The sequence below is a fragment of the Lithobates pipiens genome, unplaced genomic scaffold (assembly GCF_037356315.1).
Source record: "Lithobates pipiens isolate NorthernLeopardFrog02 unplaced genomic scaffold, aLitPip1_a1.2 Scaffold_16, whole genome shotgun sequence".
NCBI classification, from domain to species: domain Eukaryota; kingdom Metazoa; phylum Chordata; class Amphibia; order Anura; family Ranidae; genus Lithobates; species Lithobates pipiens.
Window position 1 is genome coordinate 443,316,735 of NW_027507748.1, and position 22,257 is coordinate 443,338,991.

Genomic DNA, 22,257 nt, shown 5'->3' on the forward strand with positions numbered 1-22,257 from the left:
AGACTTGATTACACACAGGTTGATTCTATTTATCACCATCAGTAATTTAGGACAACATTGGATCATTCAGAGATCCTCGCTGAACTTCTGGAGTGAGTTTGCTGCACTGAAAGTAAAGGGGCCGAATAATTTTGCACGCACCACTTTTCAGTTTTTTATTTGCTAAAAAAGTTTAAATTATCCAATAGATTTCGTTCCACTTCACAATTGTGTCCCACTTGTTGGTTAATCTTCACAAAAAATTAAAATTTTATATCTTTAAGTTTGAAGCCTGAAATGTGACAAAAGGTTGAAAAGTTCAAGGGGGCCGAATACTTTCGCAAGGCACTGTAGATAGAGATAGATAGAGAGATAGATACATACATAGAGAGAGAGAGACATAGATAGAGAGAGAGATAGAGAGATATATATATAGAGAGAGAGATAGGACAGGATAGAAGAGGGAGGAATTTAGTGGTGAATAAGAGAAGCATTGCTCTGATCAGCACTCACCCCCCCCCCTCTCCTGCACATGCTTCACTCTGTCTGATCCAGCAGATTGTGAGTGAATAGCTGGGGGGGGGGGGGCAGAGGTGAAGCCGAACACCCTCCCAGGCAGGCAGGTAGATCTACATACCTCTGTCAGTGTGGCTTCTCCATCACCGCCCACCTGCCAATAGAAAACCCCACAGCAAGGGGAATGCCTGCACTTCAGGCAGCAGTGGCCAGTCCATTACTTCCTGGTTTTCTGTGTGCTCAGTAGAGAGGGGAGGGGCCTCCCCTCTTCACTGAACACACGGGATTAGTCCTCACGGCGGCCATGTTTTTGAAGCCCACCGGAGGTGCCTTTGTTCTCATATGGAGAACAAAGCACTCAGCCGGGCGGACGCTGGTGGCGCAATCGATTGCGCCACAAAGCATCTCCAAACCCCGCCAATGAAGCGTCATGTCTGCAATCTCCTGATTGCATTGACGTGGCGCCCGGACATAGTGCACTTACTTAATGGACATTGCTTTTTTTTTTCTTAAAGGGGTCGTTTCAAAAAAATATATATATATTTTTTTATTAATATATATTTTTTTTGTGACTACAGCAAGGGGGGCGGTGCCCGGGCGCCCCCTATGGACGGGCCGCCACTTGCTATGCTATTTTTCTGCACCTCAGTTCATATGTTTTCATACAGTAGATGGATGTACTTGTGTCCGACTGGTTTCTGCCAGTTCTATGCTGATAGCACTGCTGGATATCTTCTGATGTCAAAGGCAAAAGGTTTTTTTATCTTAATACATTCTATGCATTAAGATAAAAAGCCTTCTGTGTGCAGCAGCTTCCCTCAGCCCCTCTAATACTTACCTGAGCCCCATTTCTATCCAGTGATGTGCACGAATGCCTCAGCTGCCTGGGACACCCACTCTTGTCCATTGGCTTCCACTGCTCTCAATCAAAGTCAGTTAGCCTACCAGAAGAGAGAGGGGGGCCAAACCGTGGCTCTGTGTCCAAATGGACACACAGAGCTGCGGCTTGGCCTCAGGTGCCCCCATAGCATGCTGCTTGCTGTGGGCACACACAACAGGAGGGAGGGGCCAGGAGCACCAGCGAGGGACCAGATAAGAGGAGGATCAGGGTTGCTCGGTGCAAAACCGCTACACAGAGCAGGTAAGTATAAAATGTTTGTTATTTTTAAAGAGAAAAAAAAATTGACTTTAGTATAACTTTAAGCTTCCTTGGCTGACCACTGCATCTACAATCCTCAACGTTGTCCATTTCTTTGTGCTTCTTCAAAGAGCTTGAACAGCACATCTTGAAATCCCAGTCTGCTTTGGAAATGTTGGCTGGGAGAAACCTTGCTTATGCAGTGTAACTACCTGGAGTCATCCAATGTCATTAGGAAATACTGTATCCTCAGTGTAAAGAAGAACAAGGAGCCCTGGAAATGACGGTTTGGCCCCCACAGAGCCCTGGTCTCAACATTGAGTCTGTCTGGGATTACATGAATAGGCAGAAGGATTTGAGGCAGCCTATGTCCACAGAATATCTGTGGTTACTTCTCCAAGATGTTTGGAACAACCAACTGGCCAAGTTCATTCAAAAACTGTGTGCAAGTGTACCTGGAACAATTAAAGTGGTTGTAAACCCACATGAAAAAAAAAAAAGACCTGCAAGACAAAGGCATAATGAGCAAGTATCCATAGCATACTAGCTCATTATGTAATACTCACCTGAGATCGAAGCCCCCCGCTGTGGTTCCCGTACACAGCACCAGCCAGCGACATTTCTCCCCGGAGTTACTTCTGGGTACCGCCGCTGTGATTGCATGCCACCAGTAACGGCACATGGCGGCCCATTTGCTTCAGTGCGCATGTGCCGATGATGTCAGCACATGCAGATACAGAGGATATCTCCTAATCTGTGCAGGTTATTATAGGCTTACCTGTAGAAGGTTTGTACAACCACTTTAATGTTATTTGAACACAAAGGGCGGTCACACCAAATATTGATTTGAGTTGGATTCCCTTCTGTTCATTTACTGTCTATTTTGTTAACTGGGAAAAAATGAACTAGTAACACTTCTATTGCTAAAAGCAGTCTTACTTACTTACATTTGCACAGTACTTATTAACTTTACGGTAATTACAGAGGACAAGGGGGCTATCTTTATGTCCCAAGGAAAAGAGATTTAATCAGAAGGGCATGTACAAGCCGAATTGTGTACCTGTGCATTGCCCTTCAAGATGCAGCTTGCGGGCGCACGCGCCTGCCACGAGCTCCGTGAGTGTGATCGCGGGTCCCGCGGATTTGATGTCCGAGGAGATACCCGCGATCGTCTCACGGAGAAGAAGAACAGGGAAATTCTGCTGTAAACAAGCATTTCCCCATTCTACCTAATGACACTGGCACTGATCACAGCTCCCTGTGATCAGGAGCGGTGATCAGTGTCGCGACCCACGTAGCCCATCCCCCCCACAGTTAGAATCACTCCTTAGGACACACTTAACCCCTGCAGTGCCACCTAGTGGTTAACCCTTTCACTGTCAGTCACATTTACACAGTAATCAATGCATTTTTAATCGAACTGATCCCTGTATAAATGTGAATGGTTCCAAAATAGCACCAAAAGTGTCCGATCTGTCCGCCATAATGTTGCAGTAACAATAAAAATCGTTGATCACCGCCATTACTAGTAAAAAAAAAATTAAAAAATATTAAAACAAATAGCATAAAACTATCCCCTGTTATGTAGATGCTATAACTTTTGCGCAAACCAATCAATAAGCGCTTATTGCGATTTCTTTTACCAAAAATATGTAGAAGAATATGTATCGGCCTAAACTGAGGAAAAAAAGTTTTTTTATATATTTTTGGGGGATATTTATTATAGCAAAAAGTAAAAAATAATATGTTTTGTTTCAAAATTGTCACTATTTTTTGTTTATAGCGCAAAAAATCAAATACCATCAAAAGAAAGCTCTATTTGTGGCAAAAAAAGGGCATCAATTTTGTTTGGGAGCCACGTCGCACGACCGCGCAATTGTCAGTTAAAGTGACGCAGTGCCAAATCACAAAAAGTGCCCTGGTCTTTGGCCAGCCAAATGGTCTGGGGCTTAAGTGGTTAAAAAAAGCCTGGATTATTTCCTAAATGTACAATATAACTGGATACTAACATTTATAGGGAAAGTTGATACAGAGAATATCCATTTGCCTCTTGGGGGATCATGAAGGAATTTTTCCCCTGCTGGAGCAAATTGGATCATGCTTTGCTGTTGTTTGTTTTTTTTTGCCTTCCTCTGGATCAACTGTGGGTATAAGATTGTGTATATAGGATTGTCATTTTTTCCCCTTTTATTTGTGGAACTAGATGGCCTATAAACACATAAAACATACATATACATTTTATATATATATATATAGATAGATAGATAGATAGATAGATAGATAGATAGATAGATAGATAGATAGATAGATATAGAGATAGATAGATAGATATATATATAGAGATAGATATATATATATATATATATATATATATATTATATATATATATATATATATATATAGTTAGATATAGATATATATAGATATATAGATATAGTTATATATAGATATAGATATATATAGATATAGATATATATATAGTTAGATATAGATATAGATATAGTTAGATATAGATATAGTTAGATATAGATATAGATATAGATATAGATATATAGATATAGATTATAGAAGAACCAAGACGAATATATTAAGTTATTTCAATCATTTTTTACTATATCAAATATTTATGCGTGTTAAATATTTATCACGTACTATATTTTTAATGTAGTTTTGAAGTAAAATTCGTTTTTAAGCTTGATGTATTTCAAAAATAGAAATTAAAACATTTTTATGTATAAAAGTAAAGCAAAATATATATGCAAAATTAAAAAAAAGAAAATAAATATCCTGAAAATTAGGTCTGGGTAAAACAACCACAGTATGAGATAAAATACAACTGCTAATAATGACTACATCCTCTGAGGAAACCACTTGCAGTGTTTTCCAACATTTAAGGGGTTGGTGGAAACCTACTGTGGAGCTCTCTAACGTTTCAACTGGCTGGTCTGTATACTGGAACTGGACGTTTACTATTTTTTGCAGCTGGACCCTTTGTAGCAGTGCCGAGACAAGGCCATCCAGCACCCAGGGCAAAGATGCCAAACTGCGCCCCCCTTTCCCTTAGGGTTAGGGTCAGGGTGCCCCCTACCCCTGAAATAAACCATTGCGCCAGGGGCAGCCGTCCCTCCTGCCCACCCCTTGTCCTGGCCCTGCTTTGTAGAACATCTACACTATATTGTAAAGTATTGGGAAGCCTGCCTTTACACACACATGAACTTTAATGACATCCTAGTATTAGATCTTAGGGTTCAATATTGAGTTGGCCCACCCTTTGCAACTATAACAGCTTCAACTCTTCTGGGAAAGCTGTCCAGAAGGTTTAGGAGTATGTCTATGAGAATGTTTGACCATTCTTCCAGAAGCGCATTTGTGAGGTCAGGCACTGATGTTGGATGAGAAGGCCTGGCTCACAGTCTGCTCTCGAATTCATCCCAAAGGTGTTCTATCGGGTTGAGGTCATGACCCTGCACAGGTCAGTCAAGTTCCTCCACCCCAAGCTCGCTCATCCGCATCATTATGGGCCTTGCTTTGAGCTTTTTATAGTGCCTACAAAATAGGTTATCGATTTATGGCATTTTTATTATTATTATTTTTTTTTACTAGTAATGGCAGTTATCTGCGTCAGGACTGTGACAAAGGGGCAGACAGATCAGACACTTTTGACACTATTTTGGAACCTTTGCCAATTATACAGAGATCAGTGCTATAGATTTGAACTGATTACTGTATAAATGTCACTGGCGGGGAACAGGTTAACACCAGGGGGCGATCAAGGGGTTAAATGTGTTCCCTATGGAGTGATTCTAACTGTGGGGGGAGGGGACTGACTGGGGGAGGTGACCGATTGGTGTTCCTATATACTAGGAACACACGATCTGTCTCCTCTCCTCTGACAGGATGTGGGCCTGTGTTTGTCTGTGACCAGCAATTCCGGGTGCCCGGCGGACATTGCGGGCACCAGGCACATGCAATGGCTCCTGAGTGACGAGGCAGGCGCACGTACGCCCCTAGACTGCCGGGAAGCTGGGGACGTCATATGACGTCCACCCAGGATGGCAGAGCCACCTTGAGGCCGTCATATTACAATACGCGGGATGGGAAGTGGTTAATATACATACTTATTTACATACTCTGTTTACCGAATGCTCTGGCCTAGTGGCCATATTGATTGGCCTATGTCTTATTGCATATGCTGGGACATCTGTACCATGTGGACATCCATACACCTATGTAGCGGCGACACTTTGGACAAGGTGTCTGCCATGTACAAATTTAGTTTTTTCCTCAGAACAGTAAAGGGATTCTGAGGGCTGATTATGTAGGTTTAACTTTGGCCTCAGTTTGGCTGGGCTGGGTTAGAGTTCTGCCTGGTCATGTGTACAGTTAGGTGCACATGACAGGCCCAGAACCAGGCCTGGTTGGACGTTTTGGGTATCGGCGTTCCTGAGCCAATCAGTGGGTGCTTCTGGCCCCGCTGAGGAGTCTGGGGAAGGGTACTTAAGATGTTGAAGTCACGTGTTCAGGGTTCGTTCATGAGGCGATAGCTGCCTGTTCCTGTTCCTGGAGCTGGAGCCACGCGAGGGGTCCCAGTCATTGGGGCGTGTGCCGCCCCGCAACATGGTTGGTGTGACTAGCCCCATTAGACCAGTATGGTCTGGGGTAAGGATCCATCTGTTCCTGAGTCTCGGAACCGGCTGGTCCGAGGCACAGTAATTGAAGGAGGATTCAATGCGTCCGGGTGTGCTCTCAACTTGGAGGGGCACCGCAGCCCGTGTAAGCGATCGGGGGAGGGCCAACAAGCTGCCATCCCAAGAGGTGCCTGGTTGCTGTGTTGTCAAGGACACTAATGAATTCACGCTTTTCCAGTACTGCCAAGGAAACAGAGAACGTTCCACGTACTGAGGAAATGCTTCCTGTTCATTTTCGATTGAAAGTTTTATTCAAGGTCAAAGACTTTGTAAATTCTGGATCAAAGTGCTGACTGCCATAATCTCTGGCTAGAGATTTGTTCATCCTTGAAGGGCCCAGCTGCGAGTGGCTACTCTCTGGGTCATATTAGAGACTTTCTGGTGATTAGCAGTTCAAGGTGCCTGAGTTTATTCACCCTTGCCCTCTTTTCCCATACGACACTGTGTTTGTTGGATGTTACCCCTGCAAATAAAAACCTTTCTAAAGGACTTTTATGGTGTCAGTGTCCAAAGTTGTTGGGTACTAACGCTGGGAACCCCTAGACATGGAAGAACAAGCCAAGCGGAGGTAACCGATAAGCCCAAAAGTAAAGGCCGCCCTATCGAGGGTTATGGCCACTACACCTACATAACACATAGACTATATTGTTTATTTGACTACAGGCTGCATTATATGAGCAAAGATTTTACCTGGATACACTTCTTTTTTCAATTGTCTCCAGGAGTTGTTTTGAATCATGCTGGGATTTACATACAAATATAGGGCTTGTTTGGGACCTATTTAAATCTTCATCCAAGAGGATGCTATAGATGACACTTTTTAGAACATTTGGAGACCACAACAATACAATTGTCACACTCTTGGGTGTTTCCCCATTTCACAACAAGGAGGACTTTGTATAGCTCTCTATTGAAGTCCAATATTTATGTTATTTTATAAGGGGTCCAGGAGATATATATTTTATGAATGAAATTAGTAATATATGGAATATTTGAATATTACAATTTTCTTTTGTGAGGCCCCACAGCAGTGGTGTAGCTAGCACATCTGGCACCTGGGGCTGGTCATTGTTTTGCACCCCCCAAGAAAAATGGTATCTGGCATTTATTGACAGCAGTGGGAGCAAATAGCTCCCGCTACTACCAAAAGCCAATCAGGAGTGTGAGTCCTTGGAGAGCCAAGGCTCTCGTGAACATTGCTGGATTGGGCTCAGGTAAGTATTAGGTGAGGCTGGGGGGACCGCTGCATGCGGAAGGTTTTTTACTTGCGTGCATAGAATGCATGAAGGTAAAAAACCTTGTGCCTTTAAAACCACTTTACCAAAACATGTGCTGTACTTAGAATGCAGTAGTCAGGAGTAAGAAATGGAAAACACAGTGAGGGGAATTTATTAAAACTGGTGCAGTCAGAATCTGGAACAGCTACGCATACCAACCAATCAGCTTCTATCTTCAGCTTGTTCAGCTTTGAAAATGAAAGTTATGAGCTGATTGGTTGCTATGCACAGCTGCTCCATATTGTGTCTGTTCTAGTTTTGATCAATTCCCCTAAGAAAATCATTCAGACAGGTGCTGAGACAGGTCCTGTATGCTGAGCCACTATTTGCTGCATCTGCATCCACCAGAGAGCTTCACCTATAGAAGTGGGTGCACAGATTCAAATGCAGACACTGTGCAACTGGATACATGCATCCCTTCATGTCTGCATGTCAAATTTTGACATTCGACTATGTCCATGCAGCTTCTGTGTCACAATTGACTTTGAATGGACTACCTGCATAGGGATGCACAGAACACCAAGTATCCCCACATGGTACACAACCATCACCCTGGGCATGGTCGCATATGCTCCATGTGAATGAGCCTAATTGTCATGTGTGATAGCAGGAAAGAGAAGATGTCAGGTATGTGAATTTATTTTTATTTTTATCATACTTACATAGGTGGATGCTGCATCTGTGTCCCCCCGCCGACTCTCAGGCTGAGAACCTGAGTAATCAAACTGATCACTCAGTTCCCAGTGCTCCCTGAGCAGAGAGCTGGTGGCTGTCAGTCTCTAGCTCTCTGCTCTGCCCCGCCTCCCCCCCCCCCCACGTTCACTGAAAAACTGGGCTGTGGAGGGGAAGGGGGCGGCTAGCTCAGTGGGCTGTCGGCTGACCTCATGGAGCCAGTCCAGGCTTGTAAAAGATCACAACTATATGGTCAGGAATCACTCACATGCCTGAACAGGCTCTGTGACGTCAGCCTACAGCCCGCTGTCAAATGAAGACCGGTCACAGGGGGTCACAGGACTGCAAAACAATCTGCACTGCTGTAATCTCCAGGAAAAGTACAGCCAAACAAGCAATATATCTATCACAGTACCTGTCTCTCTGATCCTGTTTGACGTTACTTGCAACAATTGATAAATGTCCCTAATGATGTTGTAAACCCCCCATCCAGGGGCTTTTGCCACACCAACCACCATTTCCAAGTCAAGGGCCTCTTCTAACCCCCCACTCTAGTCTAAGGCTTCCTTTGCAACTACCCTTCTAGTCCAAGGCCTCCTCTACAGCACCCCCCCCCCCCCCAAGTTCAGCCCTCCGAATCCGGGTCCTTTGCCACACCAACGCCACTTTTCAAATCCAGGGCCTCCTCTACACCCCCAGTCCAGGGCCTCCTGTGTACTCCCCTCCTATTACAGGGCCTCTTCTGCATCCCCTAATAATCCATGGTCTTTGATACACCAACCCTTTTCTGGTCCAGGCCCCTCCCCCCACTTCAGTGCCTCCTCTGCACCTCCCCAGTCCAGGGCCTCCACTGTACTCCCCCCTCAGTCCAGAGTCTTCTCTGCACCCCCACAGGCCCCCCAATTCTTTGCCATAACAACCCCAACTTGCTAGTCCAGTGACTTCTGCACACAAACTCCTCTCCTTGTCCTAATAAATGCCTTCCAGTTCCACAAAGGCTCTCCCATGCTGAAGAGTCACTCTGGAATGCCTTTTTATAGTGCTGGAGGGTGGGAGGAGAAGAGTGATTTAGCGCTAGTGCACCTGTGCAGTCTCCCTCCTATTTGGTTGTCTGGTATTTGACAAACTATGCAGAGGACGCTGCCTGTCCATTAAACTTGATCAGGCAGCAGTGACAGCCTTAGTGCATTTCTTCCCAGTGTGGATGGGGGTGACGGAACCCCTGGCGTCACCCCGGGCATTTTCCCCCTGCCCCCCCCCATAGTTTCGCCCCTGCCCCCCAGCATTTGTTATAATGCAATCTTTTACTGATCTATGTAATTAAAAGTTATACTTTATCTCATACTGTGGTTGTTTTACACAGACATCTTTATTTGTACCTGTTGATCATTTCTTTTTGAGTAGGCACCACTGTATTTATAAGTAATTGCTTTAACATTTATGCTCTTTTTTGCATACTCTTTAGACAAAAAAAGTTTATATAGCATAGACAACTACAAAATTAGGAATAAAAATCAATAAATTATTTTTTTTTATTGCAGGTATGCTTTGAGATTAAAATCCCATTCAGGTCATAGTGGATCATCTCTGGATAAGAAAATTACAGCATTATGGTTTGTATATTTCTCTGATATATTCCCCCCACCCGCCCTATTTTCCACTCTGTATTTCTACATGCATTTGCTATTAATACACAGAGTGGAGGATGATGAAGCTTGTATATGTGCATGATTACTGAACTTCAAACAACTTTCCCTTGGGTACAATTAAATGACTTAATCATTTTTTCATAGAGTCTTTCATTTTCATATTGGAGGTAGTATACAGTACAGTACTTATATTTAAAACCAATAAACTAGCTAACTTGTCTGAAATGTCCTGTACTGACCCAATGCATTGTCCATGTGGGGCATAGCAATAAAGTTGCCTGATTCACTAAACAGTGAAATAAGGGTCACGCATCTTATTTTGGCCTGTTTTCACATTGTAAACTTTTCAGTTAAACCTGATTCACTAAACTGTTAGAGGATATCATAACTACAGTTTTTGCATATGCAAAAAAAAAATTTTAGCAGGCAACGAGAATTTTTAAATGTTTAAGTGTAAAACTGGAACAGCTTAATTTCTTCTGCTGAAATCAGGTTGCTTAGTTGCTGATGAGGATTGTCTATTTTGGTAGGTTTCCCAAAAAATGTTTACTATTAAATTGATTTGGCTTTACAAATTCTCATACATTTATGTGTAACTTTCATAGATATTTTTTCGGGGTTATATTTGGGGCACAAGCTCAACAAGTGGTTATGTATAATAAACTGTCATGTTTTTTTTGATAAGCCAAAAAAAAATTTTTTTCTAAAATATAACAAAAATGTTTGGTCATCAATGTTTTGATGTTTTGATTGTTATTGGTGCATTGAATGAAATATTCAGGTGCAAATAATAGGTTGAGTATTTTTTTAACACATTGCAATTTAGTGAATCAGGGTCTATTTGTTCCTTTTTCAACTCATTGCTTCAGAGTGCACTTCTGCATTAAAATGAACAGTGAAAAACTAAATGTTATTTTATTACCTGGTGTTGTACTTCTTCTACCACCATGCATTACAGGCATACCCCACTTTTAAGTACACAATGGGGTTTATTTACTAAAGCTAGAAAGTGCAAAATAAGGCTCACTTCTCCATAGAAACCAATGAGATTCTAACCCCAGCTTGTTCAATTAAACTTTGGTAATAAAACCTGTAAGCACATTGGTTTCTATGCAGACGTGAGCCTGATTTTGCACTTTCTAGCTTTAGTACATAAACCCCATTGTGTACTTAAAAGTGGGGTATGCCTGTACTTTAGTACTTTCTCTACTGCTTCTACAAAAATACATCCTGCTGATGGTTTGTCATCATTTAACTTCTTTCCATATGGCAGGTATATTGCCAAATATGACACGACTGAGCATTATTTATATATACATATTTATTTATTTATTTATTTTTTATTCTCTCACAGTTATCGTTGTCTTGCACTTCTGTACTGGAGAATGTTCCGCCTCAAAAGAGATCATGCGGTGAAGTATTCTAAAGCACTCATTGATTATTTTAAGGTAGGCACAAATAGCTGGTATAATTTCAAAATGCACAATGGCAGGGTTTATAGAACAACTTAAAGCAGAACTCCAGCCAAAACATCAAGATAAAATAAGTAGCCCTTCAAAAGCTAAAATGATAAAACAGCTTATGCCGCAATATTCACTTTTAGTCCAGATAGTTCCCCAGCAGTACTTTCTCGTCTGCTAGATACCTAGGTTTTCCTTGACCAGCCCCAGATTATGACTGGTCGGTGAAAAGAGAGAGAGCACAGCGATGAGCTCAACTCTCTGTGTCTCTGCTTTCATTTCCTTCTTGTTACCCCATCAACTGATTGACTTCTTGTACTTCTTCTCCCTAATTCAGGTACTTGCATTGCATGCATTTAAAAACACATTTAATATTACTTGTATTAATGCTAACAGAGTTTTAATAATGCATGTTATACCTGCTTAGAGTTGAGCTTTAATTATTATTCAAATGGACCTATCTTGCAGCTTTGGAAACATTTTCTCATAATACCACAGTCTAAAAGAATTAAAGTGTAGTTGCTACTACATAAACTACACAATTCTTTATTCATTAACATATAGATAAATGTATTCTTTACATGCAGGCAGTGCTTTTAATGCCTCAAGTTTCAACCTCTTGTGATACCCTGCACAGCAGAGTTTACTCTTGGTGAGGGAGAAGCAGATTAGCCATTTAATTGTGATGCAGTACTCATGTTCTAACAAGGAACATGCTAATAGGAATAGACAGCAGAGTGACAGAGAGGTGAACTAATCAGTCTGATGTTTTTCTTTTTACTGTCCAGTCACAGGCTGGAGGAAGGACAAGATCATTATGTATTGCAGTAGAAAAAATAAAGGTCTTCTGGTCTATAAATTCTCTAAAAATCATCCAAGTGGCCCAGTTATGTATGTACTGCTCCTCCTCGGTAGCGACTGCCAATGATGTGGGATAACTACATGGGCTGCAGTGAGGAAATGTCTAAGCATGGCTCTCTTGGCTGTCTTTTTTTTGAGCTAGTGGGGAAATGTCTAAGCATAGCTCTCTTGGGAAAATGTCTAAGAATGGCTCTCTTTGCTGTGTTTTTTGAGCCAGGAATCATAAAGAGAAATACCACATGAGGGGAATTGTTACAATTTCAGTGACTCTAATTGGATGAGTTAAACATCGATCTGACACCAAGGGGTAAATACAGTGGAGAGTAATTGGGCACTCATACCAGTGTGAAAGTATTGGAAGCTGATCTTGTGAGCCCCGCAGGCAAGGGATAAATGGTGATTTAATGTAAAGGTTTAACCCCATTCTTCCAGAGAATAGAAGGTAGCCAATTCTGAGGCCCATTTTTCCACATAGAGAGACCAGGATGCACAAGGGACAAAAGTATGTTGTAAATATAAAGGAGTGTGCAAGGAGGAGAGTCTTGGCATAAAAGGATCTCAAATGGTGTCAAGTCCATAGACAAGTTTGTTCAATTTGGAATTGAATGAAGAAGTAAAGGAGTAAAAGGGTTTCAAACTGTGACAGATCCATAAACAAATGTGTTATATTCAGAATTGAATGACAAAACAAGAAAATGCTGGGGTCCCAAATATGGGGGTCATATGGCCCAATGGTAGGGAGATGTGAAATTTAAACAAGGCCCCATACCACACTTCCAGGAGGTGGCAGGTAATAACTAAGTATGAGGTTGGGGTATCCCTGTGTATGGTATCAATCCAAGGAAGGGCCTGAAGGTCAGAGGCTAGGATTCTACTACATACAACATATCTCAACATTACTAGGACTTTGTGCATTCTGAAAAATTTTGCCAGTGAAATGATCAGTCTCCCTTTTAGAAAAGTATATCTGTTGAGTGAGTATGAGTTTGCTCTTTTTGTACTTTTGGGTTGAAATGTGGTACATTTATGAGAATATTCATTAAGAGGTAACAATGAATTATTATTGCATATATCGCTGAAATGGAGATGTTTGGGATCCAAATTGTATTTGGTAATTATATAGTTGACTGGTATCATAGTTCTTACTTGTGTAAAACAGTGTGCATGTTTTATTTTGTTTTGTAGAATTCATCAAAAACATCTCGAATATCATCACCAGGGAATGGCAAGGAAAAGTAAGTATCTAGATTAGAGCTTGGAAAATGTTCCTATAGTATTCTAAATAATGAAAGAAAAGATTGAAAATGTTTCAACCAAATGGAGATAATGCAATATTGTCTGCCCATTGAGAGGTATTAACTGTTAGTTATCAGTTAACACACCAAATTCCCAATCTACTCTTGGCACACTGCTATACACCTTTACATATTTTTAGCAAACTCTTGCTTAAAAATAGTGATCATTAGTTTGCTCATACTGTAATACATTTTCTAGCTGGCCAGCTGAGTCAAACTGAGCCCTCTTTGGCAAGTCCCTACTTTACAGCGCACAATTCCAAATACTTAGTTGCTTATAGGAAAATGTATTGGCCATAAATTGGACACATAGGGGTTGATTTATTAAAGGCAAAATAGGCTAACTTTTCAAGGAAAGTTACACTTTGCTATATAATGTTCCTCAGTGCTTAGTGAATGCTGTGAAAAAAAAAAAAAAAAACAGCTGTATGCTTGCACAGGATTGGAAATCAGAAATGTTTCACCTCAATAAAATAAGCTGTTGGGAAAATGGCCTTGCAAGGTGCAAATTTCCTTTTAACACATACAGTCAATCAAGTCCATTGTGCCAATATGGCGTAAACTAACACAGCTGAATAAGAGCTACTTTCTCACAGGTCTGGTCACCTAACTGAACACTGCAAAAGTAATTCCAATTATAAACTGTGTGTAGTTAAATCTAAATGGCCATATAGTATATTTAAAACATACCGTAAGAGGTGTGTGACTACATGTTAATACAAACAATTTTTGAGACCTATGCATACTGCTGTAGATCCTTATATACAGTACTTCCTGCAAACTTTTGTATTAAAACAGGGATTCTTAGTTTGTGTATATTGCATATGTATTCAAGCTGGCCAAAGAGTTGTGTGGGAACACAGGAGAGATAAATATCTGTACGTTGGGGTAGAGGTGGCTTTGCACAGACCCTGTCACTTTACCCTGAATAAACAAGACAGCAATGAAGTCAATTCATTAATGCTCATCACATGAGAAATTTGTTTTTTATACTAAATATCTCATGCCATATGTAAACTTCCAATTCTCTACCAATAAATACCGCATTCACAAAAAAATAATCCATTCATTATTTATTCATTAATTTTCTTGCTGTTTAAAAAAATGTTTCATTAAGAGTTGAAACATTTGGCAGTAGTATACCTGCCACTTCTGTGACAGTTCCAGGTAAGGGATGCTGGTTGTTGGGGAGCCAGCATCCACCGGTGTACCAACAACCAGTGACTCATCCCTGCCCTGCTAATAAGCCCCAGGGTTGTGGGGAAGAGGCCCCTGTCCACATCAACATGGGGACATTGTGTTTTGTTAGGGGCTCCCCTCCCACTTGCAAAGACCTCCCCACATTGAGGGCATGTGGTTTGGTAAGGTTCAGGAGGAGAACTGTCTGCTAGCTCCCCCACCCCTATCCTTTGCTGGCCTGCAAGGCTTCTTGCTCGTCTTAGGCTGCATACTTTTTCCAATAGGTGTCCCCCATTCCCATTTCAAAAAGTTGGGAGGTATGTAATCATATCTTTTAATACTATACGTATCACAGCTCTAGGTGTGCAAGAACATAACAAGTCACTTTAGTAATCAGGGATATGACATAGTCCACACTATTAATTAACTGGCTTAGTTTAATAAAATCTGCTAGCTTCACTTATAAGTATCAATCATATTTTTTATTTAGTACAATGGCATTCTTAATTAAATTATGAACTACATGGATACTAGGAGAATAATAGCTAATTAGTATTTATGTTTTATTCAGGACCACAATTACTTCATCACCCATATCTACCAGTCCTCTGGTGAACTCTGTCATAAGCAACTCTACAACAAGTACTTCTATTATCAGCATCCCTCAGCGAATCCACCAGATGGCAGCCAATCATGTCAGTATTACTAACAGTATACTGCACAGCTACGATTATTGGGAAATTGCTGATAATCTCGCCAAAGATAATGCAGGTTGGTCATCTTTCTTGTCACTGCTTATTTCACAATATTACATTGTCACGTCCTTTAATATACCTGCCTCAAAAATAATATATTTTTTTAAAAACCCATTCTTCCAGAACATTTCAATATTTTGGTACACATGATTTATTAAACAGGTGTGATTTGACAACATCATATGAATAATTAAACATTTTTGGAAGAAATGTACAAATACATGATATTTTAAAAGGGCTTGTTTTTTCACCTTAATGCAGCCTTAATGCAGCCTATGCATTAGGGTGAAAAAACACCTGGCAGTGACCGGCCCCCCAGCCCCCCATTTTACTTAACTCATGCCCTGTATTTTCTTCAGTGGGGACACGCTGTCCCTCTCTACATGTGGTCTTGATTGGATAGATTGATAGCAGCGCAACCATTGGCTCCTGCTGCTGTCAATCAAATCCAATAACGCGGGCACCGGGGGGGGTGGGGCCGAGTCCGGCATTCATGTCTATGGACGTAAATGCTGGAGTGGGGAGCGTGCCCACAAGGTAACCCCCTTGGGGGATCGCTTCTTTTAGGGGATTATCTGATACAGGGGAGGAGCTGCGAGAGCCGCCGGGGGACCCCAGAAATGGACGATAGGGGCCACTCTGTGCAAAACGAGCTGCACAGTGGAAGTAAGTGTGATATGTTTGTTATTTTGAAAAATAATAAAAATTTGCCTTTACAATCACTTTGATGGCAAGAACAGGAATATAATATGACAAACTTGCTAAATAATTATAACTCCATGCATGGCATAGCTCATTTAAAGTGTATCTATATCATTTTTTGTTTTTTGTGGTTATGTAATTAAGGGTTAAAAACCCTGTCAGATTTTTTTTGCCACCGGTGGCCCATTGAGGAGTTTTCCATTTACTTCCCAAAGATGCAACAAACTTAAACTTAATAAATGGAATTCCCCTTCTATACAGTCATCACCAGATCAAGTATACTCCATTGGAAGACCCTCAGCACTTGTTTCAATGACAACTCTAATATTGTTAGATTTCCCCTTACGTTTTGTGTTATGGTGACATGAGTCGTCGGGACAAATAGAGAGGTGAATCTTCCTAACGAGGAGTTAAAGTGGTTGTTAAGCCACTGCAATATAATCTTCCTATTCCCTCTGTATCATAAGAACCAGTGTCCCTTTGCTTCTGTAATATAAAAAAATCCACTGATCTGTAATGATATAAGCCCCGCTCCGGGCACACAGCTTATTGCTCTCCTCTCTTCTGTCTCGGCTCACAGCTGCAGTGGGCAGGGCGGAGCCATCCCGCTGACATCAGCTGGTGAGGCGGGGGAGAGAGGAGAGAGAGCTGATGATTAGCTGGGCACTGGGAGACATTTATACAGGTACAGATCGGTGTAGTTTTTACATTACAGGGGCACAGGGACAGATGTTCTAATGATACAGAGAGGATAAGAAGGTTTATGATAGGTAAGAGAGGAGCAGGAGCGGAGGGGGGGGCCCAGGTACAAGCAGGGAGAGGAGGGGGGGAGGAGGACAGAGGACACAGACAGGGGGAGCTGCAGAGAAAGCTGTGGCTGACGGAATCACGCAAATAGACCACGGTATCAGGGCTCAGCAGCCATGATTGTCATGGTCTGTTTACAGAGGGGAGGGCATAGTCAGGCAGGATCAGCCAGGTTTCTTTGGGTATACAGGGGGCCAAATGATACAGCACAATCACTGTGCTGTATAACATGCTTTAAGGGAACAGGATCAGGGTTTTTTTTTTGGGGGGGGGGGGGGGGGTTAACAAAATACCCCAGCAGGGAGCCCAAGAATCCAGTCTCTGGAGATGGATAGCAGTGAAAGATTAGAATTACCATGGAGTTATAGCAACAGTCATTACTTAGAACATAGCTGATAAAATATAGAACATGAAAAGAAACAGTAACTGGTAGTTTTCCCTATGCCGGGAGGTGGAAGTTATAGTATTATGCTAAAGGACACTTGCATATGCACCTGTATGTGCAATTAACAACTGTGCACAACAATCACAGCCACACATGACTCATTTATAAGGGAAAAAAAAACAATCAGGTAGGTTAATAAAATAATATCAGTAATAATATAAGTGGTGTAATGGAAGTAACATGCATTACAATATGTACTGTATGTCAACCCCATTAGAGACTATAAATTCAATCTTTACTAATTTCTTAAGTTTCAATACTTAATGTGATTGTAGCCGTATTAGTTCCAATAAAATTCTGCCACCATTGTTTCTTAAAAGCATATAATAAAAATGGGACAATTTAAGAGAAACTGATCTTCAAATAAGGTTTTTACAAGAGAATACAGTCTCCTCTGAAAAGGGGATATCCAGAGAGGACATTGAGCACTGCAATCTCCCAAATAAAAAAAACAAAAAAATGAGTTGCTGTTGGGTAACAAAGAGGTAGATGGCGAAAATAAAATATGGGGGTTATTTACGAAGGGTAAATCCACTTTGCACTGAAAGTGCACTTGGAAGTGCAGTCGCTCTAAATCTAAGGGGTAGATCTGAAATGAGTGGAAGCTCTGCTGATTTTATCATCCAATCACGTGCAAGCTAAAATGCTGTTTTTTATTTTTCTTGCATTTCCCCTGGGATCTACAATGACTTCACTTCCAAGTGCATTTGCAGTGCAAAGTGGAGTTGCCTTTGGTAAATAACCCCCTTCGTGTCATAGAAAATTATTCAGAAGATTTGGATTAGAGCTACTAGATTCTGAATAAATATTGGGCAATTCTGACACAAGATAAGGATCTGAAAATTGTTTTAAATGGCCACCAGAGTATAACATATCACAGAGGAAGCAATCTGAGAGAAAAGTTGGTGCATAGCCACTTTGAAGTAAAGTAAAAAAAAAAAAATAAGAGAAGTTGACCATAAATTGGTTACCAAAACCACCAAGGAGGTTGCATCACTGCAAACACTACAAGGCCCACAGTAAATTAATTTTATAAATCCAAAAGATGGTTCACTAATATGAATCCAGTCTTTCATAAATTGTAGCACTACGGGATTATGGAAGGTAGTCAAATGTCCATGTCCCTTTTTTATATGGGTGAAAACATAAGACACCCAAAAAGGAGAATTTTAGAATATCTAAATGACAGTTTTAAAAAGGGAGAAACCAATCCTAAAGGAAGGACACCGGAGGGTTATTTACAAAAGTAAAATCCACTTTGCTCTGCAAGTGCACTGAAAGTGCACTTGGAAGTAAAGTCGCTGTAGATCCAAAGGGGGACATGCAAGGAAAATAAAAAACAGCATTTTAGCTTGCACATGATTGGATGATAAAATTAGCAGAGCTTCTACTCATTTCAGATCTACTCCTTAGATTTAGAGCGACTGCACTTGGTAGTGCACTTTCAGTGCAAAGTGGATTTGCCTTTCGTAAATAACCCCCAGGGTCTTAAAGTTTGGAGCCTTCAAGTGGAGAAATTTGGCCGTAGAAAAATGCTAAATTCTGAACTATTCTGTTTGAAAGCAAAATTTTTACTTTGGACTTGTAAACCCAGATGGTTTAACCATCTGACATCCGCGCTGTGGCCGAATGACGGCCACATCGCAGATGTGAATTGCCGGGAGGCCATCATATGACGGCCTCCCCTGTGCACGCTCCCTGCGCACGCCCTGCAGGGTACGTGCGGAGCACACTGTGATCACTGAGTCACTGAGACTCGGGTGATCACCGATCTGAGTAAGGGGCCGGTCCCGGCCCCTTACCATGTGATCAGCTGTCAGCCAAAGACAGCTGATCACATGATCAAAACAAAAAGTTCAGTGATCGTTTTTTTTTTCTCCTCAGGCTGACAGCGGAGGAGAAAAAAAAAGCCGATCACCAGCTCAGCTTAAAGGGACAATGGTCCCAAAACGAACAGGCAATTTATGCCTCATAAATTGAACCTGAAAGTGCCCACAAGTGCCACCTATGTATGCCTACAAGTGCCACCTATCTATGACCACAAGTGCCACCTATCAATGCCCACTAGTGGTGCCAATCAATGCCACATAGAAGTGCTGCCAATCAATGCCACATAGAAGTGCTGCCAATCAGTGTAACCGATCAGTGCCCATCACTGCCACCCATCAGTGCCCATCACTGCCTCCTCATCAGCATACATCAACGACGGACAAAAATTACCCATTTTAAAATTTTAGAACAGAATTTAGAAAAAATGTATTTTTACATTTTTTTAACAAAAAGTTAAAATCACAGAGGTGATCAAATACCACCAAAAGAAAGCTCAATTTGGGGGAAAAAAATGATACAAATTTCATTTGGGTACAGTGTTGTATGACCACGCAATTGTCATTCAAAGTGCAACAGCACTGAAAGCTGAAAATTGGTCTGGATTGGAGGGGGGGTTTAAGTGTCCAGTAAGCAAGTGATTAAACGAAGGCTTTACCTACCGTTCTTTTGTGTATGTGTTGTATATGTACAGTTTTAAATGGTTAAAATAAATTGCAAAAGAGTCTTAGTGGGAGGTAACACATATAATATTGGAAAAAAAATCTGTGTGTGTGTGTGTATATATACAGTATCTCACAAGAGTGAGTACACCCCTCACATTTTTGTAAATATTTTATTATATCTTTTCATGTGACAACACTGAAGAAATTACACTTTGCTACAATGTAAAGTAGTGAGTGTACAGCTTGTATAACAGCGTGCATTTTCTGCCCCCTCAAAATAACTCAGCACACAGCCATTAATGTCTAAACCGCTGGCAACAAAAGTGAGTACACCCCTAAGTGAAAGTGTCCAAATTGGGCCCAAAGAGTCCATACTTTGTGTGGCCACCATTATTTTCCAGCACTGCCTTAACCCTCTTGGGCATGAAGTTCGCCAGAGCTTCACTGGTTGCCACTGGAGTCTTCTTCTACTCCTCCATGATGACATCACGGAGCTGGTGGATGTTAGAGACCTTCCGCTCCTCCACCTTCCATTTGAGGATGCTCAATAGGGTTTATGTCTGGAGACATGCTTGGCCAGTCCACCAAATTTACCCTCAACTTCTTTAGCAAGGCAGCGGTCATCTTGGAAGTATGCTTGGGGTCTTTATCATGTTGTTGGAATCTGCCCTGCCGCACAGTCCCTGATGGGAGGGGATCATGCTCTTCTTCAGTGTGTAACAATACATGTTGGCATTTATGGTTCCCTCAATAAACTGTAGCTCCCCAGGGTTGGCAGCACTCATGCAGCCCCAGACCATGACACTCCCACCACCATGTTTGACTGTAGGCAAGACACACTTGTCTTTGTACTCCTCACCTGGTTGCCGCCACACATGCTTGACACCATCTGAACCAAATAAGTTTATCTTGGTCTCATCAGATTACAGGACATGGTTCCAGTAATCCATGTCCTCAGTCTGCTTGTCTTGACTGTTTGCAATCTTTCTTGTGCATCATCTTTAGAAGAGGCTTCCTTCTGGGAAGACAGCCATGCAGAACAATTTTATGCAGCGTATGGTCTGAGCACTGACAGGCAGACCCCCCTCCCCTTCAACCTCTGCAGCAATGCTGGCAGCACTCATATGTCTATTTCCCAAAGACAACTTCTGGATATGACACTGAGCACGTGCATTCAACTTCTTTGGTCAACCATGTTGAGGCCTGTTCAGAGTGGAACCTGTCCTGTTAACCCACTGTATGGTCTTGGCCACCATGCTGCAGCTCGTTTTCAGGGTCTTGGCAATCTTCTCATAGCCTAGACCATCTTTTTGTAGAGCAAAAATTATTTTTTTCAGATCCTCAGAGAGTTCTTTGCCAAAAGGTGTCATGTTGAACTTCCAGTGACCAGTATGAGAAAGTGAGAGTAATAATACCAAATTTAATACACCTGCTCCCCATTCACCCATCTCAGCTTTAACCAAAGGCACTAGACTTACAGAGTCCAGCAATGCCATAATAGGCTTATCATTCACAGTCATTTGGCTCATGTGTTTTTCTACACTTGGCGCTGCAGAGCATTAAACAGCACCAAACATAGACTGAATTCTATAAGATACATCACACTGCATGGGTTCATCTGTCAGTGGACAGTTTGCTGCCACATGTCCCAGTTCTTGGCAACAGAAACACATGATATTGCCCCAGTTTGGTTTGCTGACAGGCAGTGGCTTCTTTTGTTTGTAAGTCCTGGCACAAAAAATCCAACACCCATCTCCTTGCCATGCTTACCACCTACTTCCCCTGAAACAGTCTTACCGGTTGCCTGAGGAGACCGTGGCTTTGAGTGGAAAGTCCATGCAGGCATAGGGGTGGTGACCAGTCTCTCTGCAGCAAAGTATCTCTCCATGAGCTCCACCAGGTTGTTTGCCGACTGGGGCCTCCTTGACTCACCCACTTCTGCAGGGGAACTGGTAGTGATCCGAGGAATTGTTCCATGACCACACGCTCAACTATTTGTGGCACAGAGAGGGACTCCGGCTGTAGCCATTTCCACACCAGGTGGATTAGGTGGAACAGCTTTGATCTTGGGGGCTTCTTGTCTTGAAAGAACCAGCTGTGGACCCGCTGTGCTCAAACTGCCAAGGTGACACCAAGTCACGCTGAGATTTCCTGCTTGACCTTTTCATAGTCTCCTGCTTCTGCCGACTCCAGATCATAGTAGGCCTTCTGCGATTGTCCAGAAAGCAAGGGGGGCGATCAATCCTGCCCACTGGGTTTTAGGCCAACATTGCCTCTCAGCAGTGCGTTCAAACGTTAGCAGAAGGGCCTCTGGATAATCATCTGCTGTCATCTTGGAAAGA

General features: G+C 41.9%; 1 protein-coding gene across 9 annotated transcripts in view; it reads left to right on the top strand.

Annotated features, from left to right (window-relative positions):
• The window catches only part of AFF3 (ALF transcription elongation factor 3), a 498,510-nt gene that overhangs the window by 471,112 nt on the left and 5,141 nt on the right, over positions 1–22,257 (top strand). For all 9 annotated transcript variants that reach the window (XM_077482709.1, XM_077482710.1, XM_077482708.1 and 6 more), the window contains 4 exons: positions 9,812–9,883; positions 11,274–11,367; positions 13,426–13,475; positions 15,286–15,485. In XM_077482709.1, coding sequence (XP_077338835.1) covers positions 9,812–9,883; positions 11,274–11,367; positions 13,426–13,475; positions 15,286–15,485 — 416 coding nt within the window. The remainder of the gene's footprint in view (positions 1–9,811; positions 9,884–11,273; positions 11,368–13,425; positions 13,476–15,285; positions 15,486–22,257) is intronic.